General features: G+C 54.1%; 1 protein-coding gene and 1 long non-coding RNA gene across 8 annotated transcripts in view; one reads left to right on the forward strand and one right to left on the reverse strand.

Annotated features, from left to right (window-relative positions):
- LOC147827721 (uncharacterized) lies at positions 1–1,789 on the reverse strand. The gene is made up of 3 exons (XR_015452032.1): positions 1,371–1,789; positions 741–798; positions 1–411 (listed from the first exon to the last, which is right to left on the reverse strand). It is a non-coding gene; the product is annotated as an uncharacterized LOC147827721 (long non-coding RNA).
- Positions 1,719–27,812, forward strand: part of Kcnc4 (potassium voltage-gated channel subfamily C member 4) — a 38,123-nt gene continuing 12,029 nt past the window's right edge. Inside the window, exons 1-6 of one of the 7 annotated variants that reach the window (XM_087213247.1) lie at positions 1,795–3,709; positions 13,668–14,604; positions 16,580–16,783; positions 19,176–19,183; positions 20,031–20,166; positions 23,561–24,706. In XM_087213247.1, coding sequence (XP_087069373.1) covers positions 3,032–3,709; positions 13,668–14,604; positions 16,580–16,783; positions 19,176–19,183; positions 20,031–20,166; positions 23,561–23,622 — 2,025 coding nt within the window. In that variant the 5' untranslated portion in view covers positions 1,795–3,031 and the 3' untranslated portion in view covers positions 23,623–24,706. The other 6 variants (XM_004853675.4, XM_004853676.3, XM_004853677.3 and 3 more) reach the window with 6 other exon arrangements.

Genomic DNA, 27,812 nt, shown 5'->3' on the forward strand with positions numbered 1-27,812 from the left:
TTCTCCCTCCACCCTCTCCTCAGGTGCTCATCACCAGCCACCACCGCTTTGGGATGGATGCACTGAGTAGGCAGAGGTTTCCTGGGGGAGGGGCTGTTTTATTCATGGGTTTGTCTGGTCCCTGGAACAGCTTCTGGCAGATAGTAGGTGTTCAATAAATATTTATTGAATGAACAAATGAATCAGGTGCGGGAGGCTGTAATGGATTTTCTTTCTCCTCACCCATTCCAATTCATCAGCTTGTCACTCTTCTCAGAATGACCGAAGGGCTTGAAAGGGCACAGTCCAGAGAGGACTTTAAGGCTGTCACTACAGTCAATTTACTATTCCCTAGGTGATTCATCCTTCTGCACTCCAGCTCTGGTCAGTTGGGGGCTTCTCTTCCCTGTCACACTGAGATATTTCTTTCCACTGCAGCAAAATCAAAGTTGGTTAAAATCTGAAATGTAGGCACCAGGTTCAAGGAGTGGGAGATTGGGAACAAAAAGGGTGCCAACAAATGTGTGTTTCTGACTACAGCCCAGAGTGATACATGCATATTATTAGATCATCAAAGATCATTGTCATTTTGGTTTTCTGACCTAATGAGACTTGCTTATGAAAATCTTTCGCATTTGCACTGGGCTTTTAACCTTTCTGGGGAGCATATGCAACCCGTGTTTTTCTCACTATAGCTAGGTACTGCCCCATCTGGTGAAACTGGCTAGTACACAGGTGTTCAGGGCAGGTGTGTCCATTACCTTGCATTTCTGCTCTCAAAACCTCTGTGTATCACCCTGACATGAAGAATGCCTTGAGCTGAAAAAAAAAAAAAAAGACAGAAAGAAAGAGCGAAAGAAAGAAAAGAGAATAGAAAGAAAGAAAATGTGAGGAAAAGGGGAAAAGAAAAATGAATTAAAGATGTAGTAGAGGTTCTGAGCTTAAACACAAACAAAACCAAACGAATCTGCAAATTGCTCTTGGGATAGGGCCAGCAAAGTCTGCTTGCTCCCTAATGTTTTGGGTAGGCCAGCTTCTCAATCACTTAGCAAACAGGTTCTCAGAAGCAGGCACTGTGGGCGCTATCAAGATGAAAAAGCACAGCCTAGAAGCTCAGGGTCTTGTAGGCGAGAGCAGACAGAACTACAGGCAAAGCCAAACTGCAAGGAGCAAACAACCATAGGTCCAGGACTTGACACTTCCTAAGTGCCCTCTAGGGAACCTGTAAGCCAGACTTTAACCTGCTAACCATTTGGGGGAAGTACCCGACATCCATAACACATTTCTCCATGGACAGTGCAGGACTACGGCTTCCCCCACACAGACCCACGGAGAGAAGCCACTGTTCTGCCCTGGGCCGCCCTGTACCCGGTTCCAAGATGGGGGCTGACCTGTGACAGAAGCCATAGCCTGAAGATCACCGGCCTCAAAGATGGGGACACGGAGGCCCCAACACGGTGTCTAGGGCAGGAGAGGGGAGCCTGCTCCTTGAGACACCTTTCCACTCCCTTTCATCTCGACCTCCAGTCCGCCGCATTGAAACGGCAACAACGCGACTGGCGCGACAGGGAGGTGGGGTGGGGACTCAGCCAGAAGAGACGAGCGAGGTTAGAGGTCAGGGGTCGAGAGCTCTGGGGTGTCACCCGGGCTGCAGTGGGAGGAGCCGCGAGCTCAGGGGAGGCGGGGTGCGGGCCGGGAGGGGATGCTGGCGGAGGAGCGCAGGGGCGGCGCGCTGGGCTGGGCACAGGCGGCGAGGGGGTTACGCGCCTCGGCTGGGCTTTGCTGCGCCGAGGAAGGCTGAGCTGGTCCGTCCGGGCCCTGCAGCGTAGGGGGTCGTCCCCTCGCCACGCCCCGCCCACCCCGCCCCGCAGAGGGCGCGGCCAGGCCAGGCGGAGCTCGGAAAAAAAGGCGCCACCGGAGCGTGTTGTCCGCTGCCATCTCCGGAGGGAGACGCAGAGCCTTCTGAGCCCCAGCTCGCCGGCGCTCGGGCGCCCCTCACGTAGGCCGCCTCGCGCCCGACACCCGCCGCCCGGAGATGGGCAGATGCGTAGATGGCGCGGCTCTCGGCGCCGCCAGATCGCAGGAGCCCGGCGCCGGGGCGCTGCGCTGAGGCTCCGGCTCGGCGCGCCCCAGAAAGCCTGCAGGTGTCCTTGGCCGCTCCGCCGCCGCCCGGGGACTCCTTCGCCAGCGTCTAGAGCTCCGCTCCCGGAGCGGCCCGCCCCTCCCCCGCGCTTGGCGCCGAGCAGGACGCCCCGTCTGAGGCCCCCCGCCCCGGTACGGCCCCCGCAGCGCGGCGCCCAGCCCGGCGCAGCTCCCACCCGTGGACGCAGGACCGAGGCTCGCTCCTGCGGTGCGCCGGTTTTCCTGCCGCTGCCTCGCCCGGCACAGCCCCCGCCCGCACTCCGTGCCCTGCGCTGGATTTATGAATGGGGGGAAGAGGCCACATGCCACCGCCGCCTCGTGTTGACCGAACGCAGCCCTGGCCCTTGGAGCTCCGGCAGCCGTGAGAGCGTCGGCCCGGTCCCGAGAGCCGCTCGGAGGACTTGTTGCTGCTGCGCTGCCGCCGCTACCGCGGGGAAACCAGCCGCTCCCGCGTCGGCGCGCTCTGGGAGCCGGAGGGTGGCCCGCGTGAGTGTGAGCGAGCGCCGGACCCTCACTGGGCACCAGACTGTGCGCCTCCGTTTTCTAGGGGGCTGGGGGGCGTGTCTCCGTCCGGCCGCGTTCCCTGTCCTAGCGGGAGAGCCGGCCGGTGCGTGCCCCTACGTCCCAGGCCCCTCGCTTGAGTCCCCTGCTCTTCTCTCCCTCTCCGGCCTCGCTCCCCTCCACTGCCTGCCCAAACGCAACCACCTGTGCACCAGAGAAAGCCAACTCCTCCCGCTTCGCGCCCCGGGGGCGGGGGGGAAGGCAGGGGCAGGGCCGCGCAGCAGAGGGGGCCGCCGCAGCCTCCTGCCTCCTCCCCGTCTCCTCCCCCTCCCCTGTCTGACGCTGCCTTCTCTGGAAGGGTGTTTGGAGGGCAGCGGCCGCCCCAAGCCGGAGCCCTGCAGCGCTTCTTATGATCAGCTCGGTGTGTGTTTCCTCCTACCGCGGGCGCAAGTCGGGGAACAAGCCTCCGTCCAAAACATGTCTGAAGGAGGAAATGGCCAAGGGCGAGGCGTCGGAGAAGATCATTATCAACGTGGGCGGGACGCGACATGAGACCTACCGCAGCACCCTGCGCACCCTACCGGGCACCCGCCTTGCCTGGCTGGCCGATCCTGACGGCGGGGGCCGGCCCGAGTCCGATGGCGGTGGCGCGGGCAGCAGTGGCAGTAGCGGCGGCGGGGGTTGTGAGTTCTTCTTTGATCGGCACCCTGGCGTCTTCGCCTACGTGCTCAACTACTACCGCACGGGCAAGCTGCACTGCCCCGCCGACGTGTGCGGGCCGCTCTTCGAGGAGGAGCTCACCTTCTGGGGCATCGACGAGACCGACGTGGAGCCGTGCTGCTGGATGACCTACCGGCAGCACCGCGACGCCGAGGAGGCCCTCGACATCTTTGAGAGCCCAGACGGGGGCAGCGGTGGCGCGGGGCCCAGCGACGAAGCCGGTGACGATGAGCGGGAGCTAGCCCTGCAACGCCTGGGCCCCCACGAGGGAGGCGCCGGTCCGGGCTCGGGGTCCGGGGGCTGCCGCGGCTGGCAGCCCCGCATGTGGGCGCTCTTTGAGGACCCCTACTCCTCCCGGGCCGCCAGGGTGAGTGGCAGGAGCGCGGTCTCCTCCTGTCGGGTTTTTGAGAGGTGTGTATGTTAGTAGTGGTTAAGGGCAAAGGGCAGGGAAGAGCAGATGAGACTGATTTACCACCGTGGGCTGATCCTGACTCCTCTTCCTAATCCCTCCAGGGCCCTCGGGGGAATCACACACTCCCACCCTCTTCCCTGCACGCACCCCATCAGGAGATTGCACACGCTTGACTTACTACTTGGACCCAATCCCAGCTGCCTGCTTTGCCGCATCCTCCCCCTTCCCGCGTGAGTGGAGTGCCCTCAGCTCAGCTCTTTCAAGCCCTACCTTCAGCTGCACCCCACTCCTCTTCAGGGCCACAGTCCTGGAGAGCTAGGATTTGGCCTTCTGCTGGACTGAGGCAGGAAACCAAACTGGATGCGTTGTGTTAGATACTTCCATGGCATGCTACCCCATTGAAATCCTGCCTGCAGCTCATTTTGCTAGCAACTGTGTTTTAGTGGGGGGCTGATAGGCTCCAACATGCTCAGCTCAGGAAAGGCAGGGCTGGACCAGAACCCAGGCCTCTGGTCCAAGCTGAGGAGGAGCTTGCGTTCTTTATGGGGCGGGTCATGTCCCAAGGCTTTGGCACCCCTGGGATGGCCTGATCTCAGCTGGGGTGAGAGAAGAAAGAGACAGAAAGGGTCTGCTGCTCCAGGCCTTTTGGGCTTCCATGGCCAGTGGCCAGCCGAAGGCTTCCTGGTGATGAAACCATATTTGTTGCCACTTTTATTCCTGCTGCAGCACAAAGTGGCTTCTCAGAAAGCTGTGGTTCAGGTTACTGTCCACGTTGGGGGTGGGGGGCACAGGTTAAGTTAGGCAACACCTGGTTCCTCCAGACTACCTTTCCCTGAATATCTTTGTTTCTCTTAAGCCCTATAGGTGGGGAGGGGGTGGTCAAGGAGATACTGGCCCCTTTATGATTGTGCAGATAAACCCTAAAGGACGGCCTTAGATTCTTTAACAAAAAAAGGAAATCCCAGGGGCTGATGTCTGATTTCATGACCACAGCCTAAAGCCTGGCTGGGGTCTGTCTGGGAGAGAGGAAAGAGCAGAATGATTTGTTGGGTCTGAGGACTGCTTCTTGCTCTGGATGCTGGTCAGTATCTCTGGCATCCCAAACTGTCACATTGGTGAGATTCAGGGACTGTCCTACCCCCAACACTCCTTGGGCTGGGCCTCATCCTAGTTGTGGAAGGAATAGTTCCATTTCCCCACCCAGGGAGGGTAGAGGATTAGGGAATAGATCTGTAGGGAAGGGCTAGGCTGGCGTAAATGCCAGACCTGGGCAGATGCATCTCCTGCCTGGAAAAGAAAAGAGGGACAGAGGTCTCAGGGACCATGGCATGCTGGGCTGGGGCTGCAGGCAGCCACTAGAAGGTAAAGATTTTTTCCAGGTCCTCTCCCACCCCAGCTGCTTTGGTTTTGTTCATTCCAACCCTGAAGCCAGCTCAGAAGGTGTTAGAACAGTAATGCCCATGGCCTTGGTCTGCTGTGTGGTCCATAGGCTTGTCATGTAGTTCACCAACCTGCTAGTGTTGACTCTTGGCTGTCTGCACTAAAGGAGACAGGCTCTTCCAAAGTTGGGGACAGGGAGGAGGCAGGTTTAGCTTGATAGAGAAGGGAAAGGGGGACAGACCACTGAGGAGGTATAAGAGGAGATAGTTAAGGAAGATAGGCCCTATTTATGAGCATTCTGGGGTCTCTGGGGACTTTTCATTTGCTCAGGTTCTTCCCTCTGGGATTGCAAGGGCCTATAGTACCAGTGATGCGAAACCTTTTAGAGACAAGTCCCTAAACTTCAACCCCAGATACACTTACTTATCGCAAAGTGCCAACAATGCAATTAAACCGAAATACTGAGGTTGTACTTTAGAAAAAGTAACTCGTACATTAACATCTTTTGTTTTAAAAGAGAACAGGTATACCATAGGTTTGCCACCACTGGACTACCATCAACTTAGCATAAGATGGCCCAGCCAGGGCTTCTTTAATTAAGCTTAGAGCCTGGTTTGCCCCTTGAAATCCTCCAGGGACCCAAGATCCTTTGCCCTTTTGATCTGAATCCCTTCAGCCTGGCCTTTTCAGCTGAGGTCTGAAGTTTGGGAGAAGCCAGGGTTAATTCTCTCATTTAAGCAATGAAGAAACCAGGAGTCAGGCACACTACATGTCTTGTCAGAGACACTTAACGAGAAAGAGAGCCAGCACACCACCCCTAGCGACCAGCCTTCAGGTTGTCAGTACTGATATGAGTAGCAGTCTGCAGCCCTGGCCGCCACATCCCAAATGACCTGCTTATGGCTAAGTAACACAGGCAACACAAGGCCTCAGCTGCTTCCTGACATACTGTTGGGGATACACAGTTCTTAAAAATTAATAACTGCTATTCACTGAGTACCCTGTAAAAGTATTTTGCTGTGCATATTTTACTCTCTAATCCTCCCAGTGAACTTAAAACAAGGCTGTTACCCCCATTTAACAGACCCAGGCTGTGGGCAGTCAAACAGCTGGTCTGACATCACACATTGAGAGGGTGGCTGGTTAAATTGAAGCCAGAGCTCCCTGACTCCCTACCCCTTGCTCTTGTGATTACAGCAGATTTTAGTTACTGGCAGAGGCTGTTTTCAGCATGGAGAGGTAGCAAGTTTCTTGCTCTGGCCTGGAGGAGGTTCTGAGATTCTCTGCCTCCTGTGGATGACATCAGAAAACCTAAGAGCAGATGAGGACCTCAGAAGGGACCTGCTCTGTTGCTCCTCCAGCCCTGAGTGCCATACAAGGGGTTCTGGGACGCACTCTTCCCACCGGAGAAGGCCTTTGCATGCTTTTTCTCTGCGTGCTTTTCCTCTCAGCCATGACTGCCTGGAAGGGATCTGCAGCACCTCGGGGCAGTGGCTTGGGATGCCACCTAGAAGGGCACATGAGGGCAGAGGATCAGTGCTCTGCCATGGGTTCTCTCTTCACACCCAGCAGCCTAGTCATTTGAATAGTGTGTCATGATGGGCAAAACAGACACAAATGGAAAGTGAACTGAGCTGATGAGGAGAGCCTGTTGCCTAGCTACTGACCTGGCCAGCAGAGCTGCTCCTGGTCAGGCCTCCAGCTGGGTATGCTCACCCCTGCTCTTTTCCCTGTGGCTGGCTGCTGCTGAGGTTCTGCATCTGTAGCCTGAGCTGGGGACAAGGACGAGGGCAGGCTGGTCGGGTTCCCACCTGCCCACTGCCCTGGTCAGAGTGTGGGATTCCCAAGGTGGTTCCACAGCCTGAGGGGGACCAGTGGGCCTTTGGAAACACCTAGCTATAGAATCATTTTTCCCTACTTTTCTAAGAGCACCCCGAGACCTGATACTGACCCTAGGCCAACTCGGTCTCCAGAGGTTTCAGGGGCCCAACTGGGCTTTAGCTGAGCTGTCAGCCCTATTAAGGGTTATAGTTCTTCTCCCTGCACTGAAACAACTTCTGCTTGGGTTTTTCCTGTAGTGTTTCCCTTCCGAGTGGGGGAGGTGACCCCCAAATTCTGTGCTGCTCCAGAAAGGCACCTGGAGCTGGATTTTTACCTTCATCGAGCTTGTGTGGCAGGTTCTTGGTCTGTACTTTCTTCCACTGTCTCCTCTGGCCTAGGTGCGGCAGGGATTATTAACTTCAACTTATAGATAAGGAAACTTGAGTCATGAGTCAAACTGAGTAATTACTAGGCTTCCCCTGGACCAGCCAGAGGACTAAAACTAAGGCCTTCTAGCAAAGAAACTCCGGTTTGTTCCCACCCACTTCCTTCTGAAGATCCCTCAGCTTCTCTGGCATTGTCAGGACCCACTGTTTGGTGGTTACGACAGGCTTTTGAATGAGGGCCAGCAGTCACTGATGTTGTACCCTCTGAGATAGGGTGACAAAAGCCTGAGCCTAGGAGGACAGTCCCAGCCCTCCCCAGGCAGCCCTTCCTCCTCTTTTTTGAGGAACAGGAAGGGCTAGGCCAAAGGCTGCAACCTCACTTCAGATCCTGCTGCAGGTAGCATCCCATCTTCTCCCAGTTTCATTTTGTGTGCTTCTGAACAGACCAACATTTGCCTCTGAACATCTTGTCTCTGGATGATGAGGTGTTTATGTTTGTCACCATTTGGATTGGTGTATGGAGTGGGGGAAGGGATTAAAATAAACTTGGGCTCTTTTGGAAAGTGATGGAAAGAGCAGGCAGGAGCAGAGGCAGGCAGTGAGGCCTTGGCAACAGGGATCCTCCTGGGTCCTTCACCTTAATAGGGACAGTGACATCTTGGGTGCTGGGCCCCAGAGCACTTGTGCTCTCCTTGTGTATGCCATGACCCTGGCCCAGTCTGCTGATAGGGTATCCTTCAAACTCAGGAGTGGTCCCTCAGCTCCTGGGAGGAGGCCCCATCAAGAGCCTCAAGAGAATGGGGAAGAAATAAGAACCAAGATGCCTTATGTAAAGGTACAGTTCCCAATGAGAAATGTAATTGTGTTGTATACCTACAATGTACCAATAAAAGAATTTAATACAAAAAAAGAAAAAAAGAGCCTCAAGAGCTCAGCCCACCAAAGAGAGCAGCAGAGGTCCTAGGGTCCCATGCCTGACCTGAAGGTATTCCTGGGCATACCTTTGTCACTTCTAGCCCCAGTCAGTGGGGCTGATATCTCTCCTCCTGAGAGCCTCCCCAGAACCCAGAGTGGGAACAGCAGTCACTTTGGCCTAGTCATTCAGAAAACATTTTCTGAACGCTACGTAACAGAATTACGCCAGGTTCCAGAAATACTAAAAATGAGCAGAGGTCGTCTTTGCTCCTGAGGAGAGCCAGGTCAGGTGGACAGGGAAATTAGGTGACGAGAAATGACAACAATAATACTAGATCATGAGAGATGCCACAGAAGTCATAAAAAATAAAAGTTCAATACAGGAAGCAAGAGAAGGGAGTAATAAGTCCTACCTTACATGATGAGTAGAGGTTTGGAAAGAAAATAGTTGAGCTGGGTGGGCCTTGTAGGATAGTGACTTCACTCCCTTAAATCATTTTTAGAAGGAGACACGTTATAAATAAATATATAAATAAATAAAATTTCAGTGTGGGTAGCGTGAAGCCATGCAGCGGTAGGGAAGAGGGGAATTTCTAGGCTGAGAGACCAGCCCTAGCAGAGGTAGGACCACATGGTCCCTGGATGGGCAGTAACCAGGAGTTCCTCTCCATTGACTGGAGGCTCCTGGGCAGCCCAGTGGCGTCAAGAAAACCAGTGTGACATGGCAGAGGTGGCCATTGAAGCTAACTAGATACTGGAGCCAGAGGGTCCTGATCCAGGCTAAGAGGGGCCAGGGCCGGGCTTGCTCCTAGGGGAGCTCTGAGGGGATGGGGTGGCCATCCCTCAGCCTGGATCTGGGCCTTTGTGCAGGCCTCCGGGGCGCCCAGGGACAGCTCAGGGACATCTCCCATGGCAGACACCCCCTTTCCTGCTTCTTACCTTCGGATGCTCCACTACCTTTCCAGCACTGCTGGGCACTAGGGTCTCACTTCCCGGGGAAGTTCAGCCCCTCCCCCAACCCCACAGATCTTCCTCTCCAAGTGTCTTTGGCTGTGTTCTCAATTTTCCCTTCTCCTACACTTCATCCTTAATATAGGTTTTTGGGCATGAATCTCCTTCTGTTTATCTGTCCATCTGTCTCCCTGGCCTTCTTTCCTTGGGCTCTCCTTTCCTGCCCTTAATGATTATGCTCAGTTCCCAATGATTGCTGTCGGTCACCTCTCCCCTCGTCCAGCCTGTGCCAGATTCCTGAGACTCTCCAGGCTCTGAGTTTCACAGTATCACTTCTTTTAATCCAAAAAACAACCATAGAAGGTAGGTTCTACTCTCATCCCCTCTAACATACCAAGTGCATTGTAGCCTCGGGGCATTTGCACTGCCTGTTCCTGTTGTCATTGTGGTCTAACCTAATCACCCTATTTGAAATAGTCCCTTCGTGTTCATACTTCTTCTCTCCTTTTTTTTTCTATAACACTTATGCCACCTGACATGCTATGTATTTTACTTATTTGTGAACAGTCTCCCTCCACTAGAATGTAAAATCCAAGGGATAGGGGTGTTTTGGTTTTTCCTGCTATCCACAGCGCAGTGTCTGGTACACAGTAAGCTCTTAGTTTTTTTGTTTTTTGGGTTTTTTTGGCACCGGGGATCGAACTCGGGTCCTTGTGCTTGAGCAGCAGGCGGTGAAACCACTGAGCTAAATCCCCGGCCCAGTAAGCTCTTAGTTTTCCATTTCTAAATGAAGATCCTAAGGGGGCTAGGAGAGGCTAAGAAACTCATGAAATGTCTCATAGACAGGGCCAAATTGAACCCGTAAGTATGTGATCTGACATTTCCACCAGAACAGTCAGGGTGGGTTAGGGGAGGCAGTTGGTAATGGGTCTGACCCACTAGCTGAAACACCTGGGCCTTATAACACAGCACCAGCAGGAAGCTGCATCCTCCGTCCAGGGTGCTGGGACCCGGTTTCCTCCTCCTTCCACTCTGCTGCAGGCAGAGCCAGTTCACACCAGCAGTTTTCTGCTTTGGCAATTGCCGAACCCTTGGCCCACGTCTTCATGCAATGGGAAGAGCTGACAGTTTCAGCCTAAAAATCAGGGCAAATCACTTCTTCCAGGCCTCAGTTTCTTCATCTGTAAGAGCAGAAAAGTGTTGAGTCAGATGAACTTCTGAGTCCTTCCTACTTCAGAAAAGCCAGAATTCTGTGATATTTTGCCTTTGGAAGCTGTGTACAGGAGTCCCCTGAAACCCGCACACCCCAGCACTGTCATCATTTTATTGGGCACTTGCTGTATAGGAGCTCATTTAATCCTACAGTGATGGTGTAAGGTATGTACTAGTACTGTTCCCCCTCTCACAGCACTGCCTACCTGGTTGAGTGGCAGGGTTAGGATTCGGAACCCAGGCAGTCTATCCCAGCAAGTCTCAGCCCAAGGCTCCCTAGCTCGCCTCTGCCCTCAGTCTGGTGGTGCAGGGGCTTGGACACTGCCCCAGGTGTACAGCACGGCCCCATAGTACTGGACAGAAATCTGGAGCTTGAGGCTCTGGCCCCTTGCCAAGTGGAGTTGCTGCAGCCAACTCCTCCCACGTCCCCTTTGGTTCTAGGAAGCCCTCAATCAAGGGAGGTGGGGAAAAAGCAGCATCCATGTCCCCCAGTCCCATCCCTGCCTGTAAAAAGCCCCAATTTTGAGCAGGTCCACCACTTAGGAAATAATCAAGTTTGGAGAATAATTTAGGAGAGAAAGGAATCTGGGCCTTGAAGTGGAACTTGTAACCTTGGGGTCACACAGTCTGCATTTAGGGGGAAAAAACAGAAGTGAGGGAAGACAGCATTAGTGAGGGGTTGTTCCCTATGGGGGAGGGGTTTGTACCCTGGGCCTGAAGGGTGCCTTTGCCTGCTACAGAAGGAGCCCATGACAGGGCAGCTGGGGATGGAAGCAGGTGCCTTGTCCCTGGGGTTAAGAGTAGCCCAGGCCACACCATCCTCCCTCCCTCTCTGCTCCCTGTGCTTAGCCCCTTGGCGGCTCTTCCTGAACTTGTTTTTCCAAATCACTAATTAACCTCATGCTTGTGCTCCCTGGTGGGCCAGCTCTCTTGGCTAACTATCCTCAGGGAGAGAGAGAGAGCGCTCAGCTTCCCATTCTTCCTGGTAGAGCTGGGAGGTGCTGTTCCTCCCCGTTACTCCAGGCCCCTGTGCTTCTCCAGTTAAGGAATGGAGCCAGGACCCTGGATGCACAAGACCACCATAGGTACCAAGGCAGGTGCTTTTACCAGCTCCCGGATGATGGAAAGCCCATATTAGCCTGTACTGTCTGGGCAGCCCATTTCTCAGGGGAGGGAAAATGAGGCCAGCAAAGGCACTTGAAACTTACCTTTCCCAGGAGAAGCAGATAGGGAAGCTCCAGGCAAAGGTGTAAAGCAGGGAAAGGGGCACCCCTCTCTCCAGCCTTTTTTTCCCATGCCATTTCTGACCAGTCCATCCAAGCTGAAGTGTAAGTTGAGGGACATTGTCCTGTCTGATGGGAGATTTGTCCTACACCCAAAGGGGACACATCCCCAGGGGTGAAATAGGATCAGGGAGCTGACTGGGAACAAGCTTAATAATTCAGAGCTGGCATTCCTGCCTGAGAATTGATCCTACTGGGCGGGGGCGGGGGGGTATTGTAAAGACAGGATAATATGAACAGAAGGTACAGACTCTCAAGTTAAACAGCAATTCAAATCTGGTTTTCACTCTTCTAGATGTGTGACCCAAGATAAGTAACCTTTCTGATTCTCAGTTCCTCGTTCATAAAATGGGATGATTAAGCTTGTCTCTCAAGTCCCTGGGAGGGTTGAAGGCAGTGGCACATAGAGTACTTAACAGTGCCAGGCACAGAATAGGCAGCCGATGAGTGTCCATGGCCCAAGTTCCTTCCTAAAACTTGCTCCTGTTCCAGAAGCCCTGGAGGTGTGGCTTCTGCTTTATTTTCCCGCATCCCCTGTGTTCTTCATGGGTGTTTTGCGGTGCAAAGAACAGGTTTTTCTCCACTTCTCTGCCAGTATAGACTCCCTTGGAGGAAAACCTCTCTGAGAGGTAAGTGAGTCCTCATTGGAGTGGGCAAGTCCACGACCAGGTGGAAATCAGAACAGAACAGGCTTGGGGTTGCCAAATGAGCATGGAGCAACAAGCCTGCCTCACCACTTATTTAGGCTCAGCACTCTGCTCCAGAAGGAAGCCCAGCCCACCCACTTAGCTGGACAGGCAACAGCAAGAGCTAGAGTCTGGACCCCAGCAGCAGGCATGCTGATGGTGCTGGATGGCGTGGCATGAATGAAGGCTCCATAATTGACATTATTACACCTCCATTCATAGTGATCGGACACTTAAGACCTCACCATTCCTCTCCTCTGCCGAGTGCTGCTGTCATCATTCTAGCTGAGATCCCAGCAGCTGTCAGAATCACCTTCTGCCACCCTGATCCTAATGGGTACAGTTCATTTTTCTTTGAAGCCCATTGTCCCAGAAAATAATAGTTTGTGAAATGAGGCAAGCCTGGTTGTTCTGGGCAGACAGCTATCTCCTGCCATGGTACATGTTGTATTCTTTCAGGGACTTCCTCACCATGTAGTCAGCAAGGACACCCTGAGATTAGAGGCAGGAGAGAGGGACTGAGACTGGCTTGAGGTGGGTTATGACGAGCTGGGGTTAATAGGCATAGCCAGTAGGGATCCAGGGTCCTTGCAGCCTCCCACCTCTGAGCATCCCTAAAAGCAGTGGACCTCAAACTTTAGTGTGCATCAGGGTTACCTAGAAATCTTACCAAGATTGCTGGACCCTGTACCCCTAACATTTCTCACTTGTTAGGTTTGAGTGGGGGCTAAAATTTGCATTTCTAATCAGTTTCTGGGGACTTGATGCTTTTGATGCAGGACCTAACTTTGAGGAGCACTGCTTTAAAGCCTAGTCACTCTAGCCCATGGTCTATGGACAAAGCCTCACCTGTGAGCTTGTGAGCAAAGCAGAATTGCAGGCCCTGCCCTAAACCCCCTGAATGAGAATCACATTGGAGGAAGATTTGCAGCTGGCTTGTTCACCCACTACAATTAGAGAACCCTTAAAGCGTAATGGGTCAGAGTGGGCAGAGCTGTTAGACAGGGCCAGGCAGCTGCATTTCCTGACTTGTTGCTTCCAGCCAAGTACAGTTTCTGTACCATGACAAAAATTAGTTTTATCTTAGAACACCTAAGCAGGGCGATACAGACCTCCTGAGGAGAGAATTCCAGCCCCAGACTCTATCTTAATCCCACCTTTCATCTCACGGACTGCCTGGTAGCCTGTGTGCCCACTCTCCATGAGCACAGTCCCTGTCCCCAGTGGAGTCCATCCATCCCTGTCTTGATAGCTATTCCCTATTTCTCTCCATTCACAGGTGGTAGCCTTTGCCTCTCTCTTCTTCATCCTGGTTTCCATCACCACCTTCTGCCTGGAGACCCATGAGGCCTTCAACATTGACCGAAATGTGACAGAGATCCACCGGGTGGGGAACATCACCAGTGTGCACTTCCGGCGGGAGGTGGAGACAGAACCCATTCTGACCTACATTGAGGGCGTGTGTGTGCTGTGGTTCACACTGGAATTCCTGGTGCGAATTGTTTGCTGTCCAGACACCCTGGACTTTGTCAAGAATCTGCTCAACATCATTGACTTTGTAGCTATCCTTCCCTTCTACCTGGAGGTCGGGTTGAGCGGCCTGTCATCCAAGGCGGCCCGCGATGTGCTAGGCTTCCTGCGCGTGGTGCGCTTCGTCCGTATCCTGCGGATCTTCAAGCTCACGCGACACTTCGTGGGCCTCCGGGTGCTGGGTCACACTCTGCGCGCCAGCACCAATGAGTTCCTGCTGCTCATCATCTTCCTGGCCCTAGGTGTGCTGATCTTTGCCACCATGATCTACTATGCTGAGCGCATCGGTGCCAGACCCTCCGACCCACGGGGCAATGACCACACCGACTTCAAGAATATCCCCATCGGCTTCTGGTGGGCTGTGGTCACCATGACAACACTGGGGTACGGGGACATGTACCCCAAGACATGGTCGGGCATGCTAGTGGGGGCGCTGTGTGCGCTGGCCGGGGTGCTCACCATCGCCATGCCTGTGCCAGTCATTGTCAACAACTTCGGCATGTACTACTCCCTGGCCATGGCCAAGCAGAAGCTGCCCAAGAAACGGAAGAAGCACGTGCCTCGACCAGCGCAGCTTGAGTCACCCCTATACTGCAAGTCTGAGGAGACCTCTCCCCGGGACAGCACCTACAGTGATACCAGCCCCCCTGCCCGGGAAGAGGGTATGGTTGAGAGGAAACGGGCAGGTGAGTAGGGCTTGGAGAGGAGGACAGATCTCTTTCCCACCGTGGCTGAGGGATTCCAAGGTAAACCTCAGCCCGTGGAATTTAGGGCTGTGCTTTAATGTGCTGGCTTCCCAAAATATGGATGTGCTTTTATGAGGGCAAAATACCAAAGGTTGAATTTCTCTATTCTCTGACATTCATGGTCTGTGGAGTGAGTCTTCTATGCACTGTAAGCTGCAATGGGCAGTCCATGGGGCTGTGGGATCGAAGCTTTAGTTTCTATTCCCTCTTGGCCATTGTGCTGTGTGCCCTGAGGCCAGTCCCTCACCTTCTCTGGGGGTGAATTTCTCACGTGTAAAATAGGAATGATATGTCAATATCGTATCCCCAAAATGCTGATGAGACCCAAATGAATGATAAATATGAAAACACTTTGAGAAGCTACAACCACTTTGCTAATGTCAGACGCTGTCATTATTAGCCAGAGAGCAGGGCAGCTGTTCTTCCAAGGTGCATCAACACATGAATCACTTCTTTCCCAATGTTCGATTCTGGTGTCTCTTGGCCTAAAAAATGCGATAACGTAACAGCAGTGGGAGGCTGCCTTCTGTTCAGCACAAGCTAGACTTGAGTCCTGGGCTCAGGGTTTGACATGAGATGGAAGGGAACCAAGCAGGGAGGGGCTGGAAGTGCAAGAGACTGGTGCCCACATCCTGGAAGGGAGACTTGGGCATCAAGTTCTGTCCTTCAGGGACTGGAGAGGCCAGCCCAAAAAAGTGTACTCACCTGGGTCAGGAGACAGGGAGGGAGGGTGGCCTAATGGCCAGCAGCCCAGAGCTAGGCCAGAGGGCAGGGAAGTCACCAGCTGTTAGGATGGGATGGGCTCCTGGGGAGGGTGGGATGCTTGGAAGGGAGGGCTGGTGGTTGCCAGGTCCCCAGGGAGCTGGGCTGCCTAGGAAATTGAGGCAGGACAAAATGGGACTAGTTCTTCAGAGGAGGAACCCAAGTCAGAGCACCCACCTCTGGCCCTGTGGCATGTGCCCACCGAACACACCTGGGCCACCCACTCCCTGGGGTCTTCAGAGGTCTTGGTCTTCCTTGATAGAAGACCTGTTAGAACAGCACCCTCAGGGTGTTCTCTTCTCCCTACCATAGGGTGCCTCTTCTCATGCCTGAACTTACGTCTCCTGGGGGATTTCAGCTGCCCTCTGAGGCTTGCTAAGGACTCAGAATCCTTCTCTCCAAATGTAACGGTCCTTAGCTGGCCTTGTCAGCCATGCCTATAGCCTGCTCTGAGTGCTGTGCCACCATAAGGGCTTGCGTGGCAGTGCCCAGGCCACTGTCTTCAGACTGGGTAGCCCCTCTTGCTCAGGTCTCCTGTGCTGCCTGACCAAGGCAAGGGGCTGGGCTCAGAGCAACCGCAGTGGAGAGGAATTAGAGCTTCTTCTGCACAGAGTCCTCCCCAGACGCAAGAGAGCCCAGCAAGCAGAGGGCTCAAGTCTGGGCACTGGCCTCCAGCCTCTGTGCCTGTGAATAAGAATAACTTACATAAGTGGTGGAGGGAGAGAGCAGTGAACACCACTGTGTAGGTTCAACTCTCATGGTGCCACCCCTCACGCCAGCCAGCCAGGAAATTCTCCGCAGGAATGCAAACTCATTGAAAGGCCAGCCTGAGCCAGACCCAAGAGGGAAGCAGAGTCTGCTGCCAGCCTGGGCTGATCTCATGGGGCAGCCTCAGAAGGCAGAGCTAGGGGATCCTGTTGTAGGGTATCTGTGCTATGCTCCAGCCCCCAGGGAAGACTAGGCCGAGGCTGGGAGGGAAGCCACCTTCAGACAATACAGCATCCAGTCCTTGGCCCTGGCCACTAGTATCACTTCCCTCCCAGTGATATGAGGAGCTTCCTCAGGTTGGGGTCTGGGATCTGAGCCCTCAGGTAGCCCCAAGAGGGACCCAGAGGCAGCCCCTCTCAGCCTCCTTTCTGTCTGCCCCCTTCAGACTCTAAGCAGAACGGAGAGGCCAATGTGGTGCTGTCTGACGAGGAGGGAGCTGGACTCACCCAGCCCCTGGCCTCTGCCCCCACCCCTGAGGAGCGCCGGGCCTTGCGACGCTCTGGCACGAGAGACAGAAACAAGAAGGCGGCTGCCTGTTTCCTGCTCAGTGCTGGGGACTATGTCTGTGCGGATGGCAGTGTCCGGAAAGGTATGGCTTCCCGGGCTGGGCAGGTGGGGGCCCCCAGAGAGCTGAGTCTCTCCAGCCCTCCCCACAGAGCTTGAGGTCCCCTCCACTCCTGAGCCCATGGCCACCATCTCCTCTGCCTTGGATGCATTCCCCACTTCTAGGTCTTCCAGTCTCTGAATCAGAAAGGCGTTCAGCTTCCCAAAGGGTCCACAGAATCCTCCGAAGAAAAACAGTGCTAGAGAGTTGAGGGGCACTGGGTCAGGGGCTTAGCCTTTCCTCCCCATTTTTAGTACTTTCTCTGCTTCTGGGTCCTGTTGCTGCCTTCAGGCCCAGGCCACAAGTCCCTGCCAGCCTTTCCTCAGGACTCCCTTGAACTTAGCTGACGCTTTTCCAGGTTGTCCCCAGAGATTACCACGGCCGTCAGGAGTCAGATGCCAGGCCTTCAGAGAGCCCCACATGGGTCCTATTCCTCCCATCCTTCATGTGGAGCCTGGAACCAGGGTAGGCTGACCCAGATCTGCAAGCTTGGGTGTGACAGTCCTCTCAAAGGAGAGCCTGAGGTGTCCAGGGACTGGGGTGAACAGGCAGTGGGTCCCATCTTAGGAGTGTTCTGACGGATTTGGAGAGTTAACAGGAGCAGCTCATTCCCTGCTATCCCTGAAGGCTAGAATTCCACCACCAGGCTGCAAGCCCACGACCAGAGCAGGGTGGAAGTGGGGCTGTGGTGCTAGGGGTTCAGGCCCTGGGAAAGGGGAGCACAAGTGATCAGGAGTAGGTGAGGGCCAGTGGTGGCTGAGACCACACACTGTTCCTGCCCAGTTTCCAATCACTTTTTGTTTTTCCTATCCCTGTGACCTAAGCTCCCTAAAAATTTACCAAGTTCCAGGACTCCCCCCACAAACAAAGCTTCTCCCCAAGTTCTTTGGCCACTTTTTAGCCAGTCTGATTTTCTACTCCCTACTTCCTACTCTCCCTCAAACTGCAGGCCCACACTGGATTAGGTGAGGAGGGGGCAGTGGCTGCTGCCAAGATGGCCTGTGATGCCTCTGGCTGCCGAAACATGTACCCTGTCTGCCCCACCCAGGCAGGCCTCTGGGGTACCTTCCCAGACCCTTCCTTCTCTGCCCAGTCAGCACCACTGCTCTCACACAGTCCCCAGGCCACCTTGACTGTCAGGCCCTGACAGTGGACATGTGTCTTAGGTGGCAGAAGCAGCAGCAGCAGTCTGCCACCTGGAAGGAGATGGCCTGGAGGCCTTAGCTAAGTGGTTGCAGATAGAGTGTGCTCGGAGCTTGTACACCTGTCACCCTGGTGTCCTAGTCTCAGGCTCGGAACATGCGCTTCTCTCCTGACTCCTACCTCAAACATGCAGGGGCTCCACTGCATCCTCATTCATATACCCAGACTCTTTCTCTAGCTGAAGCCTGATAAGCAGACAGCCGTAGAATGTGTGGTGACTTGAGCAGAGACAGCTGAGTGTCAGGCACCTTTGTTTCCCTCCCTGTGCTGTGAGGAGCTCAATGGAAGCAGAAATGTAGAAGAGGCTGTGAGGGCCAAGTAAGGAGGGGCCTGAGGTACTGGAGCCAGCTGCACCTACAAAAAGGGGTACATGTATACATGCAGGGGGTAGGGAAGCCCGTGTCCCCCCATCCTATTTCTCTGGGGTGCCTGTGGGGCCCAGATGCTCTATTTTCAAGATGCCTCCACACTGCTTCTTGGCAACAAGCATGTAGCTCTGCCAATTAGAGTGACCTTCGAGAGGGAACAGGTGGGTTGCTGGGAAACAGGCCCTGCTAAGCAAGCATGGCAATTAACATCACCAAACTCCCAGCGCGCATTCAACTTTCCCCACGCGGTACCATGCCGCACCTCTCTGCACTAAGCTACATTTAGGACCAGGAATGAGTGGATCTGGGCCTCCTCCAGCCATTCACACAGACCCCATCATTGGCCTGTAGCTGCCTGTGTGTCACTGTCAGCTCCCTGGATGAATGTGGCAGGTGCTCGTTGGGGCTTCTTAGGGTAGAGAAGGTGGTTGCTGTAGGCTGCAGGGTCTTTATGTAGCTGGGTTATCAGGAGTGTGAAGGGAACTTATCTGGAGATAGGCAGAACAAAGGTCAGCTAGGTGTGGGGTCCAGGAGTCTGTCCTCAGGAACCCAGAGACACAAAGGCCTGGGAGAGTCAGATCCTCTCCCAGGAGGGACAGACCCATCTGCCCTAGCCCAGGGCCATCTTGGAGCATGGATTCCATGGAGCTGCCCTGGTGAGCTATGCCCCTCTGACCCGTGTGCCTTTTCTTCACCAAGGCTGTGCAAAGTCCCGGAGCCTAAACAACATAGCCGGAGCAGCTGGAACCAGTCTGGGGCTGTCTCCACTGGCATCGCGGTACAGCTCACCCTATTCTCCGAGAAAGCTCCTGCTGTCCCATCCCTTCCATCCTCTCACCAGCCCCCCACCTGGCCCCTCAGCCCCTTAGCCACACTCTTGGCTTTCCTTACCTCTGGGCACAGGAACGCACACCGCAGGCGCATCACCTGCCCTCCCAGCCCCCTTCCCACCTGGGGCCTGAGGGAGCAGAGGGAAGGAGACAAGGGTCAAGCTGGAGGAGAGCTGGGTGCTTCTCATGACATTCAGCTTTGAACCCTGAGTGCAGAGAGAGGAGGGATTACTCCCAGGGCTCCTCCCCCTCAGTGTCTTCTGAGCCATAGGAGCTGGCACACCCATGCCCTGCCTCCCTTCAGGATCCCAGGGCCAGGGGTGGTACACCATGCTCTTGGGACTTGTCAGCCTTGCTGGGTACCCATGCCTATGTTAATATTTTCAATCACAGCAAATGCATTTCCATTCCTAGTGGCCTTTAACCAGTAACCAAACAGCCTGTCTGTCTGTTTGTCTCTCCATTGCTCACAAGATCAGTGAGGAACAAGGCTGTTGTGTGGGGCATGTCTGCTGCCATAAAGGGGCTTTGACTCCTCAAAAGAGCAGTGTCTACAGGCAGTGATACCCTGGGAGAAGGGGCCTGATGTTTTCCACTTCTAGCCTGGGGTGCAGGTGGGAGCTCCTAGAATTAAAGCCCCAGGCTTGGTGTAGGCCATGGGTGGCTGCTGAGGTGCAAGAGGCCCTCCTCTCTGGTCACCTGTGCCCAAACTGAGTGGGTGACACCCATTGGCGGTGCCCAGCCTCCCATCTGCGACCCGCACTGCACCATCTCTCTCACACTGCTTCCTCTGCTTCCGCGATAGTGTTCCTCCCTTTCAAGCTCCCTCAGACTCCCAGCCCTGCCTCTGAGTCACCTGCCACTCCCACCCAGCCTCTGTGTTCTGTATTCCTGCCAGAACCAGAGACTCATCTAATTTCTATAATTAAGTGTGTTCATTTACCTAACGAGCCCGGGAGCACAACAGGTTTGTGAGTCATTGGGTGAACAGGGGTACACCTTGCGCAGGGACAACTGAGGGGAAGTGAGGAGACAGAACCACCCTGCCCGCACCTGCTCCTGCTGCTCCCAGGGAGGCCCACACCTGCCAGCCAGCCCTTCCCCAGCAGGCTCTCCTCCACCCAGACCCAGGAGCCAAGGCCTCAGCCGAGACATTTCCTGTTTCACCTGATGGGAATTCGACCTGACAGCAGAGCTGTACGCCTGGCAATTTTTAGAGACAGATTATGCAACTTTGTGGCGGGAATGACTAAGGAAGGTCCATATCTGCTTTCTCCAGGGTGGCAAAGATAGACATGGCAAGACAGCTTTTAGGGCCCTGGCAGGAGGCTAGTTAATCTGGGGGCCACTCCAAAAGGTGACCTGGACAAAAGATCAGGTTATTTCCTGGCGTTAAGGTGTGGTGGAAAGCTGCACCAGGAACATTGCCATTTCGGTGCCCCCATCAGCTCTGAGCAGTCACAGGATGCCCTTGCCAGAAAGGTCGGCTCGGTAGGTATCCCACTAGATTCCCCAGCCCTGCTATGGTCTGTGAGGCCTGCCTGTCACTTCCTCTTAGAATGAAGTGACCCATAAGAATTGAGACGAGATGGCACAGGGGCATCTGTGTGACCGCCCTTCAGAAGGGAATGGGTCCCTTCAAGTGGTGGGATGGGACAGCCTGTGGGGAGGATAAAGATGCTGGCATGCCCTCCCCTTGAAGTGGAACCTGAGAGCCCACCTTCCTCACAACATGTCCAACCCCGCTCCACGGGGCTACCAGCACAGGGAGGCCTGGCTGGGACATGACAAGCTAGGTGTTCAACTAGCCTGGGTACCCCAGCTATATTCTCGGCTGACTTGCCACTGTGGTTCAGAGAGCTGAGGTGGCTATTTCTGTGGCAGCCCTCAAATTGTCAGGATCCCAGGTTTCCACGGCACCCACCGCCTCCTCCCCTCTTCCCTCCTACAGGGATGGGCATGCTCATGGCACCCCTGTGGGGGGCACAGATGTCCCTGGGCGACACAATACAGAAGTGCCAGGCTGGAGCGCCTAATGTCTGGGGGAGGGGGCTCCCGTAAGTCCACCCAACTGTGTCTTCATAGGGGTGGGACAAGGCCCAGCTGGTAGAAGAGCTGTGCATGGGGCCTGCCTCCAGCCATCTTTCAGGACCTCTGGGCCTTCCCAGGGCTCCAGGAAGGGGTGAGTCCCAGCATTTCTAGAGCCCTCATGTACTCCAGGCCTGTCTGTGCTTCAGCCCCCACCCCCAGGCCTTGGGCATCCCTTCTCCAGAGAAGGCTTTCTTCCACCCACACTCTGAGAGTGTAATTCGCTTTTCCTTGGATTGGATTTGGACTTGCACCCAGTATTTCAGTTTTTAGAAACCTTTCTCTGCAGCTGGGCCTTACCTGCTTCCCACAAAGCTGGAAGCAACCCATACAGGAGCTCTTAGCCTCACTTTCCAGCCTGTGCCACGACTAGATAGAGAGGGCTTCTCAGCCCCCAGGCTTCTGAGAGGAGTGGCTGTGAGGAGCCCCCACAGGGAAAGTGACTCTTCCGCCTATGGCTGATAGGAATTGGAAGGGTGGAGGAGGGCCCAGCTCTTGGCTCTAGGAGGCACCTTTGGCCCAGGGCTGCCCTTCCCAGAGCACCTGGGAAAGCAAGACCTCCTCTGCCCTGCCCAGTGTCACCCTCTAACACCCCTATCCTACTCCTGCTGGGTCATATAAGTAGGTTCTAAAATGAGATTCCCAGGAAGGCCCCAACTCTGAGGCCCCCAAGGATGTAGAGACCATAGAAGCCAATGAAAAAGCCACCTAAGTCCAGGCATGGTGGCACATGCCTGTAATCCCAGCTACTTTGGAGGCTGAGACAGGAGAATTACAAATTCAAGTCCAGCCCGCGTGACTTAGTGAGACCATGTCTTAAAAAATGAAAAGGGGCCACTGGCTGCCTCACAAGCGTAAGGTCCCAAGTTTGATCCCCGGTACCAAAAAAAGAAAAATGAAAAGGGGGGCTGGTGATGTAGCTCAGTGGTTCCAGTGCCTGCCTCGCAAGCCCGAGATCCTGAGTTCAATCCCCAGTACCAAAAAACAAAAACGAAAAGGGGCTGTGGATATAGCATGTGGGAGGCCCTGGGTTCAATCTCCAGTATTGAAACAAAAATCCACCTGAGGCCATTCTGTCCTCTCAGAATGCCTCTTATCAGTTCCCTATCACCCCGGCTGAGATCTTGTGGTATCTCAGGCCTTCCTACCAGTGTGCCGTAGGATCTAGTGGCCTATAGGGAGCCCAGTGGCACTCCCCTTTCTCTAGCAAGGGGGACCAGTGGCTGGATATTGCTCAAATTACACAGACAGGTCACTGTTAGGAGTACTTGGGAAGACCACAGATCCCTCTGCTTGTCCTCAAAACTGGCTTCTCTGACTTCCATCAAGACCACTGTGGGCCACGGGGCAGTGTTTAAAGGATAGCTGGGGCCCACAATCTTAAGGAGATGGAAATTGTCACTAAGCTAAGAACACTTTCTCCCCAGAGAAGGACAGCCAGGGAAGAAGCTGTGAGGTCTGGAGGCCAAATCTAATAGCTGCAGGGGTTGTTACAGCACCTTCATGGAGAGGCTGAAATTCCTACCTGCCCTGTTGGGCCAGCCTCTCTGGCTTCCCTGCTGCTGCTAGGAAGCAGGGAAAGAAAGGACCAAGCCTTGGGTGTTTCAGGCTGAAGATGAGGGGCCAGCAAGGGCTCTCTGAGGGGTTGAATCTCTTGGTAAAATGCCGCTTGCAGTCCTCTTTTCCTGAATGTTCGCTCTTTTACCTGAGGCTGCATGCCCTCCATCTGCTGGGACTCTTTCTGTTACATTGAGAATGGGGACTGGGTAGGACATGGCTCCATAGTTTCTACCTTCTTGACCAGTGCTTTGGGACAGTAAGATAGTCCAGGGTGGTGAGGACAGATGGAAGTTTGGAGGGGAGAGCTCAAGTTGGGCAGGCAGTAGCTGGGGTGATGGTCCATGAGCCACAGTCCACAACAGGAATTTTCATCACCACTTCCCTGCTAGGCTGCAGATTATGGCCCTTTCTCGCTGCAACATCACCCAAGTCCCATGAGCCCGAAGCTGGGTTGGCAGATGGGTGATGAAGGGCTCACCCCATTCCCTGACCCACCCCTGCTCTTCCTGGCCTCTTAGCCCTGGGTTCCCCATGCCTTCTAGCTCTGCTCCTGGCCTACTCCTCACCCCACAGCCTGTGGGTCAGCTGCTGGCTTTCCTTCTAATATCTTGTTCTTTGTTTTTCCCTTTTGCTGAACTCCTTGCCCCTCAGAAGGCAATGTTGAGCCGAAAGTGTGCGTCCCAGTGTCTCACACCTGTGCTCTTTAAACACAGAGACCTGCCAAGACGCCCTCTCGTCCAACTATGCCCAGGCTGAAGTCCTCACCCTCTCTTAAAGCGGCACCAATGTGAGAGAGACATGCAGACAGACAGAAAGCCAGAGGCTTAGGGAAACTCTGGAACCCAAGCACGAATCTTTTGCTGAGAAAGACACAGATATCCTTGTTTGTACAGGACTGGTGGAAAACCTCCCATGTGACCCTCGGGGCCCAGAGCCATCTGGGTCTGATGTTTTGTTCTGTTGTACATTGAAGAGATATATATGCACATATAGTATCTATATTCATACATACTATACTCTTGTGTGTAGTGCACGTGCTATTGGTGGTCTGTCATGTTTGTTAACCTATGTCTCCCCAGGCTCTCTCCCTACCCCAAGTTTCCCTCCCCCTCACAGATTCCTTGTTTCTTCTGACTGTGCGGAATGTCCCAGGAAAAGTCCAGCTGGGAGCTGCCGGACTAGCTGGGTGGTCCCAGGCCACTCTTTCTCAGGCATGTTTCTCCTGTTAGGAAGTGGCCTGTTGAAGTCTGTTGAAGGCCAGACTGTCCCCCGCCCTGCCGCCGCCTAGGATCGCTGCTCCACTAACCCCCCTCCCAAATTGGGGTTCTACCTCCTACCCCACAACCAAGTTGTGGGAGGAATTCCAGAGGCTCCTCTGCAGACTCTTCACTCCTTCTAGCAGCCCTATCTGTGTCCTTGATGGAGGGGGGCATTTTATTGTTTTCATCTTTATTTTTTTGTTCTGTCTCCTTCGTCTGCTTGTTTTCAAAGATGCTGCTGGGCAGATGGGCAGGGAAGGGGTCTGTCTGCCCATCTGGCTCAGGGGTCTGAGAAGCGGATGCCTCGGGCGAGAGGAGACCAGTTGCAATACTGTACTTCCTGGCCAGTGGCCAGAGGATGCGTGCAATAGTGGAGGCCAGGTGACCCCTTCAGCCTTGGCCTCTGCCCCTCCCTTGGCCCTCCCTCCCTTCCCCGCTGACCCCTTCCTGCTGTTGGTCAGTCCTTCTCTAGAGCTGTCCTCTCGTGTGTGTCTGAGGCATGCCTAGGCCAGGCCCTGATGCCCTGTCCGCATGCCTTCAACTGTCATGCTGTGCTTGAGCCCCAATAAAGACATCGAAGTGTCCTGTTGCTCCTCTGTGTGAGTGTCTGCCTCCGCCTCTTCTTTCTGGCTCTGGGTCTGTGGGGACTTCCCTGGCTCCTACCCCCAACAACTGAGCAAGGCAGCACACTTAAGCATACTGCCACCCTACCAGGTGGGGTACCTTGCTTCGTGCAGCAAGCCCTTGCATTTTAGTTAGAGGTGAGTGCTCAGAGGAAAGGGATCTGCCTCAGACCACACCAAGGGGACTAACCCAAGGTCTCTGACTCCTGAGCAGTATTTCAGTCCCTATTCCTGCCACCTGATCCCCCCTAACGTGGAACAAGTCCTTTTGTTGAGGGAACTCCATTGCATTCCTGCTGGTTTGTGCAGGGGGCCTCCCTCCTCCCTGCAGCAACACCAGTTCTAAGTGGGCCAAGGCCCTGGGGATGCCAGTCATTGCAGTGTCTGATGGACTGAGGCCAACCAGGGACTGGTAGCAAAACCAGGGACCACTTAAGAGATGGGAAATGAATACACCTGGACTGAGATGAGATGAGCAAATGGTACGTAATGGTCAGACATAGCCCTAAACCCACACTGTTGTTGTCCCTCTCACCCACATCAGGTCAGCACGAGGCTGGCTTTATGGGCTGCGGCCCTGGGTGAAATGCTTAGGCGGTGTCGCCATGGTGGGATTGTTGAACAGGGGCCCTGCGGTTCCATTTTACATCCGACTGCAAACTGTCCAGCCATGTCTGGGTGCATGTTTGTCTCCCCTTTCTCTTGTCCCCGCACTCTAGGCCTGAACTCGGGCCTCTGTTTAGTCTTCGTCTGCTACTGACTAGCTGGTAACGTGGAGGCAACTCTAAACTTCAGGTTCCCCATTACATGGTAAGCATGACAGCACCTGTTTTAGAGGCAGTGTCAGAGCCTGGCACACTCCCGTATGTCCACATAGAATAGATGTACAATAAGTGTTAGTGCCCCTCACCCTTGACCTGCAGCTCTCAGGCTCTTCTCTGTAGATTTCTGAGCTCTCCATATCCAGTCACACTGAGGAAGGGCCAGAGCACACCCTGAGCTGTGTAGGGCAGCACCCGATAGCAGGGTGAGGGCCTCAGGGCCTCAGGGAGGAAAAAACTAGGGGAAGCCTGTTCCTGAAGTGACGGAGAAAATCGGCTCGGAGCCCGGCCAGCATCGGAGGCAAGGCAGTGGCAGGCAGCCAGTTGTCAATTAAAGATAAAATCTCTCCGCCAACAGTGGAGGGCAGATAGGGCTGCGGCCCCCAGACAGGAGAAAGCCATTTGCAGCCAGGCTCACTCGGAAAGTGGGATGGGATGCACTGCCGGCTCTGTAATGACATTATGCATCAGGGCCTGTGTCCAGAATGGCTGGTTTTTGTTCAGTTCTGTTTTTTTCTAGATCAGTGTGGAACCATTTCGTGAGCAGGGGATGAGAACCCACCATACGTCCTGGGGGTACCTGATGCCAGAGGGGTTCTGGGGGACCTGAGGAAATGCGGCTAGGGTGACTGTGACACCTTCAGAGCCCCGGAGGAGGAGAGAGGCAGACTTGGTGAGAGAAGCAGAGTCACTGGTGCTGTTAAGGAAGGTGCTCAGGCTTCCCTTGGGCCTGGAACTGGAGCTGGGCCCAACCTGGGAGCTGTGGGGTGTGGGGGGGCCACTGAGTGATTAAGATAGGCTTTTGAAGTTGGGTGAGCTTGGGTTCAAGCCTGCCTCCATCATTTTCTAGTTATTTCTTAACCTGCCCACACCTTCATTCCTCGTCTTCAAATGGGGAATAACAATAGTTTCTACCTCTAAGGGGGAAGAGGGGATTAAAAGTATTGGTGCCGTCTCTCAACCTTCAGCACAGTGCTTGGTGCATAATCGTTGCTTACAAATGGTGGGAAGAGGACTGTGGAGCAGCTCACTCCGGTAACATGACCAATTTGGTTTGATGCCCTTACTTTGCAAAATCAGTGCAATGTGTTAGCCTAATTTCAGTGAAGGCTGTATCTCCTTATGAAGGAGGAAGCTGGGATAATTCCAAGCAGCCGACATTTAGGCAGTGCTAGGCAATACATTTAATGCTCATAAAAATGCATTCGGAGATTGGTGTCATCATTATCTTTGTGCCACAGGGGAGAAAACTGCAGCACAGCAATGTCAGGTCATTTCTCCAAAGACACACAGCCAGCAAACAGCAAAGCTGGGGTTCCAACCCATGCTGTCTGGCTCCACGGGCACAATGCCTGGTCACTGTCTAAGTTGAATGGGGACTGGGGGGAGGGGCATATCCTTTGGTGTAGGGATTTGTGCTTTTAATGTTTTTCGTTTCCCCAATCTCAGTTGATTCTCACAGCAAAGGTATTGTTTCCTCTTTTTTGGATAAAAAAACTAGGGCTTGAGAAGTGAGTGATTTAACTCTCTCGTGTGTGTGTGTGTGTGTGTGTGTGTGTGTCTTTGTGTGTGTGTGCATCCTATGACACACATGCTCAGGAAAGAGATGACTTCTCAGACTTTCTTAGTTAGTAGATGGTAGCACCCAGCTCAGGGAGTGATCACCCCCTTCCCTGCACAGCGCCACTGAGTTTTATCATCTGACACACCAGAGGGGGTGCCTGACATGGGACTGGTCTGGAAACCAATTTACAAGAGGAGCAGCTCCGTCTGGAGAAGATTAGAAACCTGATCCCCACCTTCAGGTACTTGAAGGGCCCTGTGGGAGGTGGCTTCCATATGACAGGTGGAAGTACTAGGAAGGCAGACTGACTTCAATAAAGAAGGACCTTATTTCTGTCACTTTCTTTGCCAGTACAAATTTAACATAGGCTATTACAAAACGTCCCATACCAAATCAATGGAAAAGTCCCCGGCCCACTCCCTCCATCACACCCTCCCTTCGGCTGTGACACCGGACACCCAGCTGCAGGTGCTCTGGGCCTTTGGAAAAGGGGCTTTCTAACAAAATGTCCAAGGAGGAATGTATCGTCCTGCAGACTGAGGGAAGCTCTTGCATCTGGAAGTGTTTGGAGAGACACCGGATGGCGGTGTGTTGTGCCAGGGTCTGTGGGAAGGATTCCTGCTGGGCAGGGAAGGTGGTTAAGAGACCCCTCCAACTGGAAGACTGAGTGACCCAGGCTGCACGGCCAGTTAGTGATA

The sequence above is a fragment of the Heterocephalus glaber genome, unplaced genomic scaffold (genome assembly GCF_053883595.1).
Source record: "Heterocephalus glaber isolate CG9 unplaced genomic scaffold, H.glaber_assembly_v1.0 deba00001442, whole genome shotgun sequence".
NCBI classification, from domain to species: Eukaryota; Metazoa; Chordata; class Mammalia; order Rodentia; family Bathyergidae; genus Heterocephalus; species Heterocephalus glaber.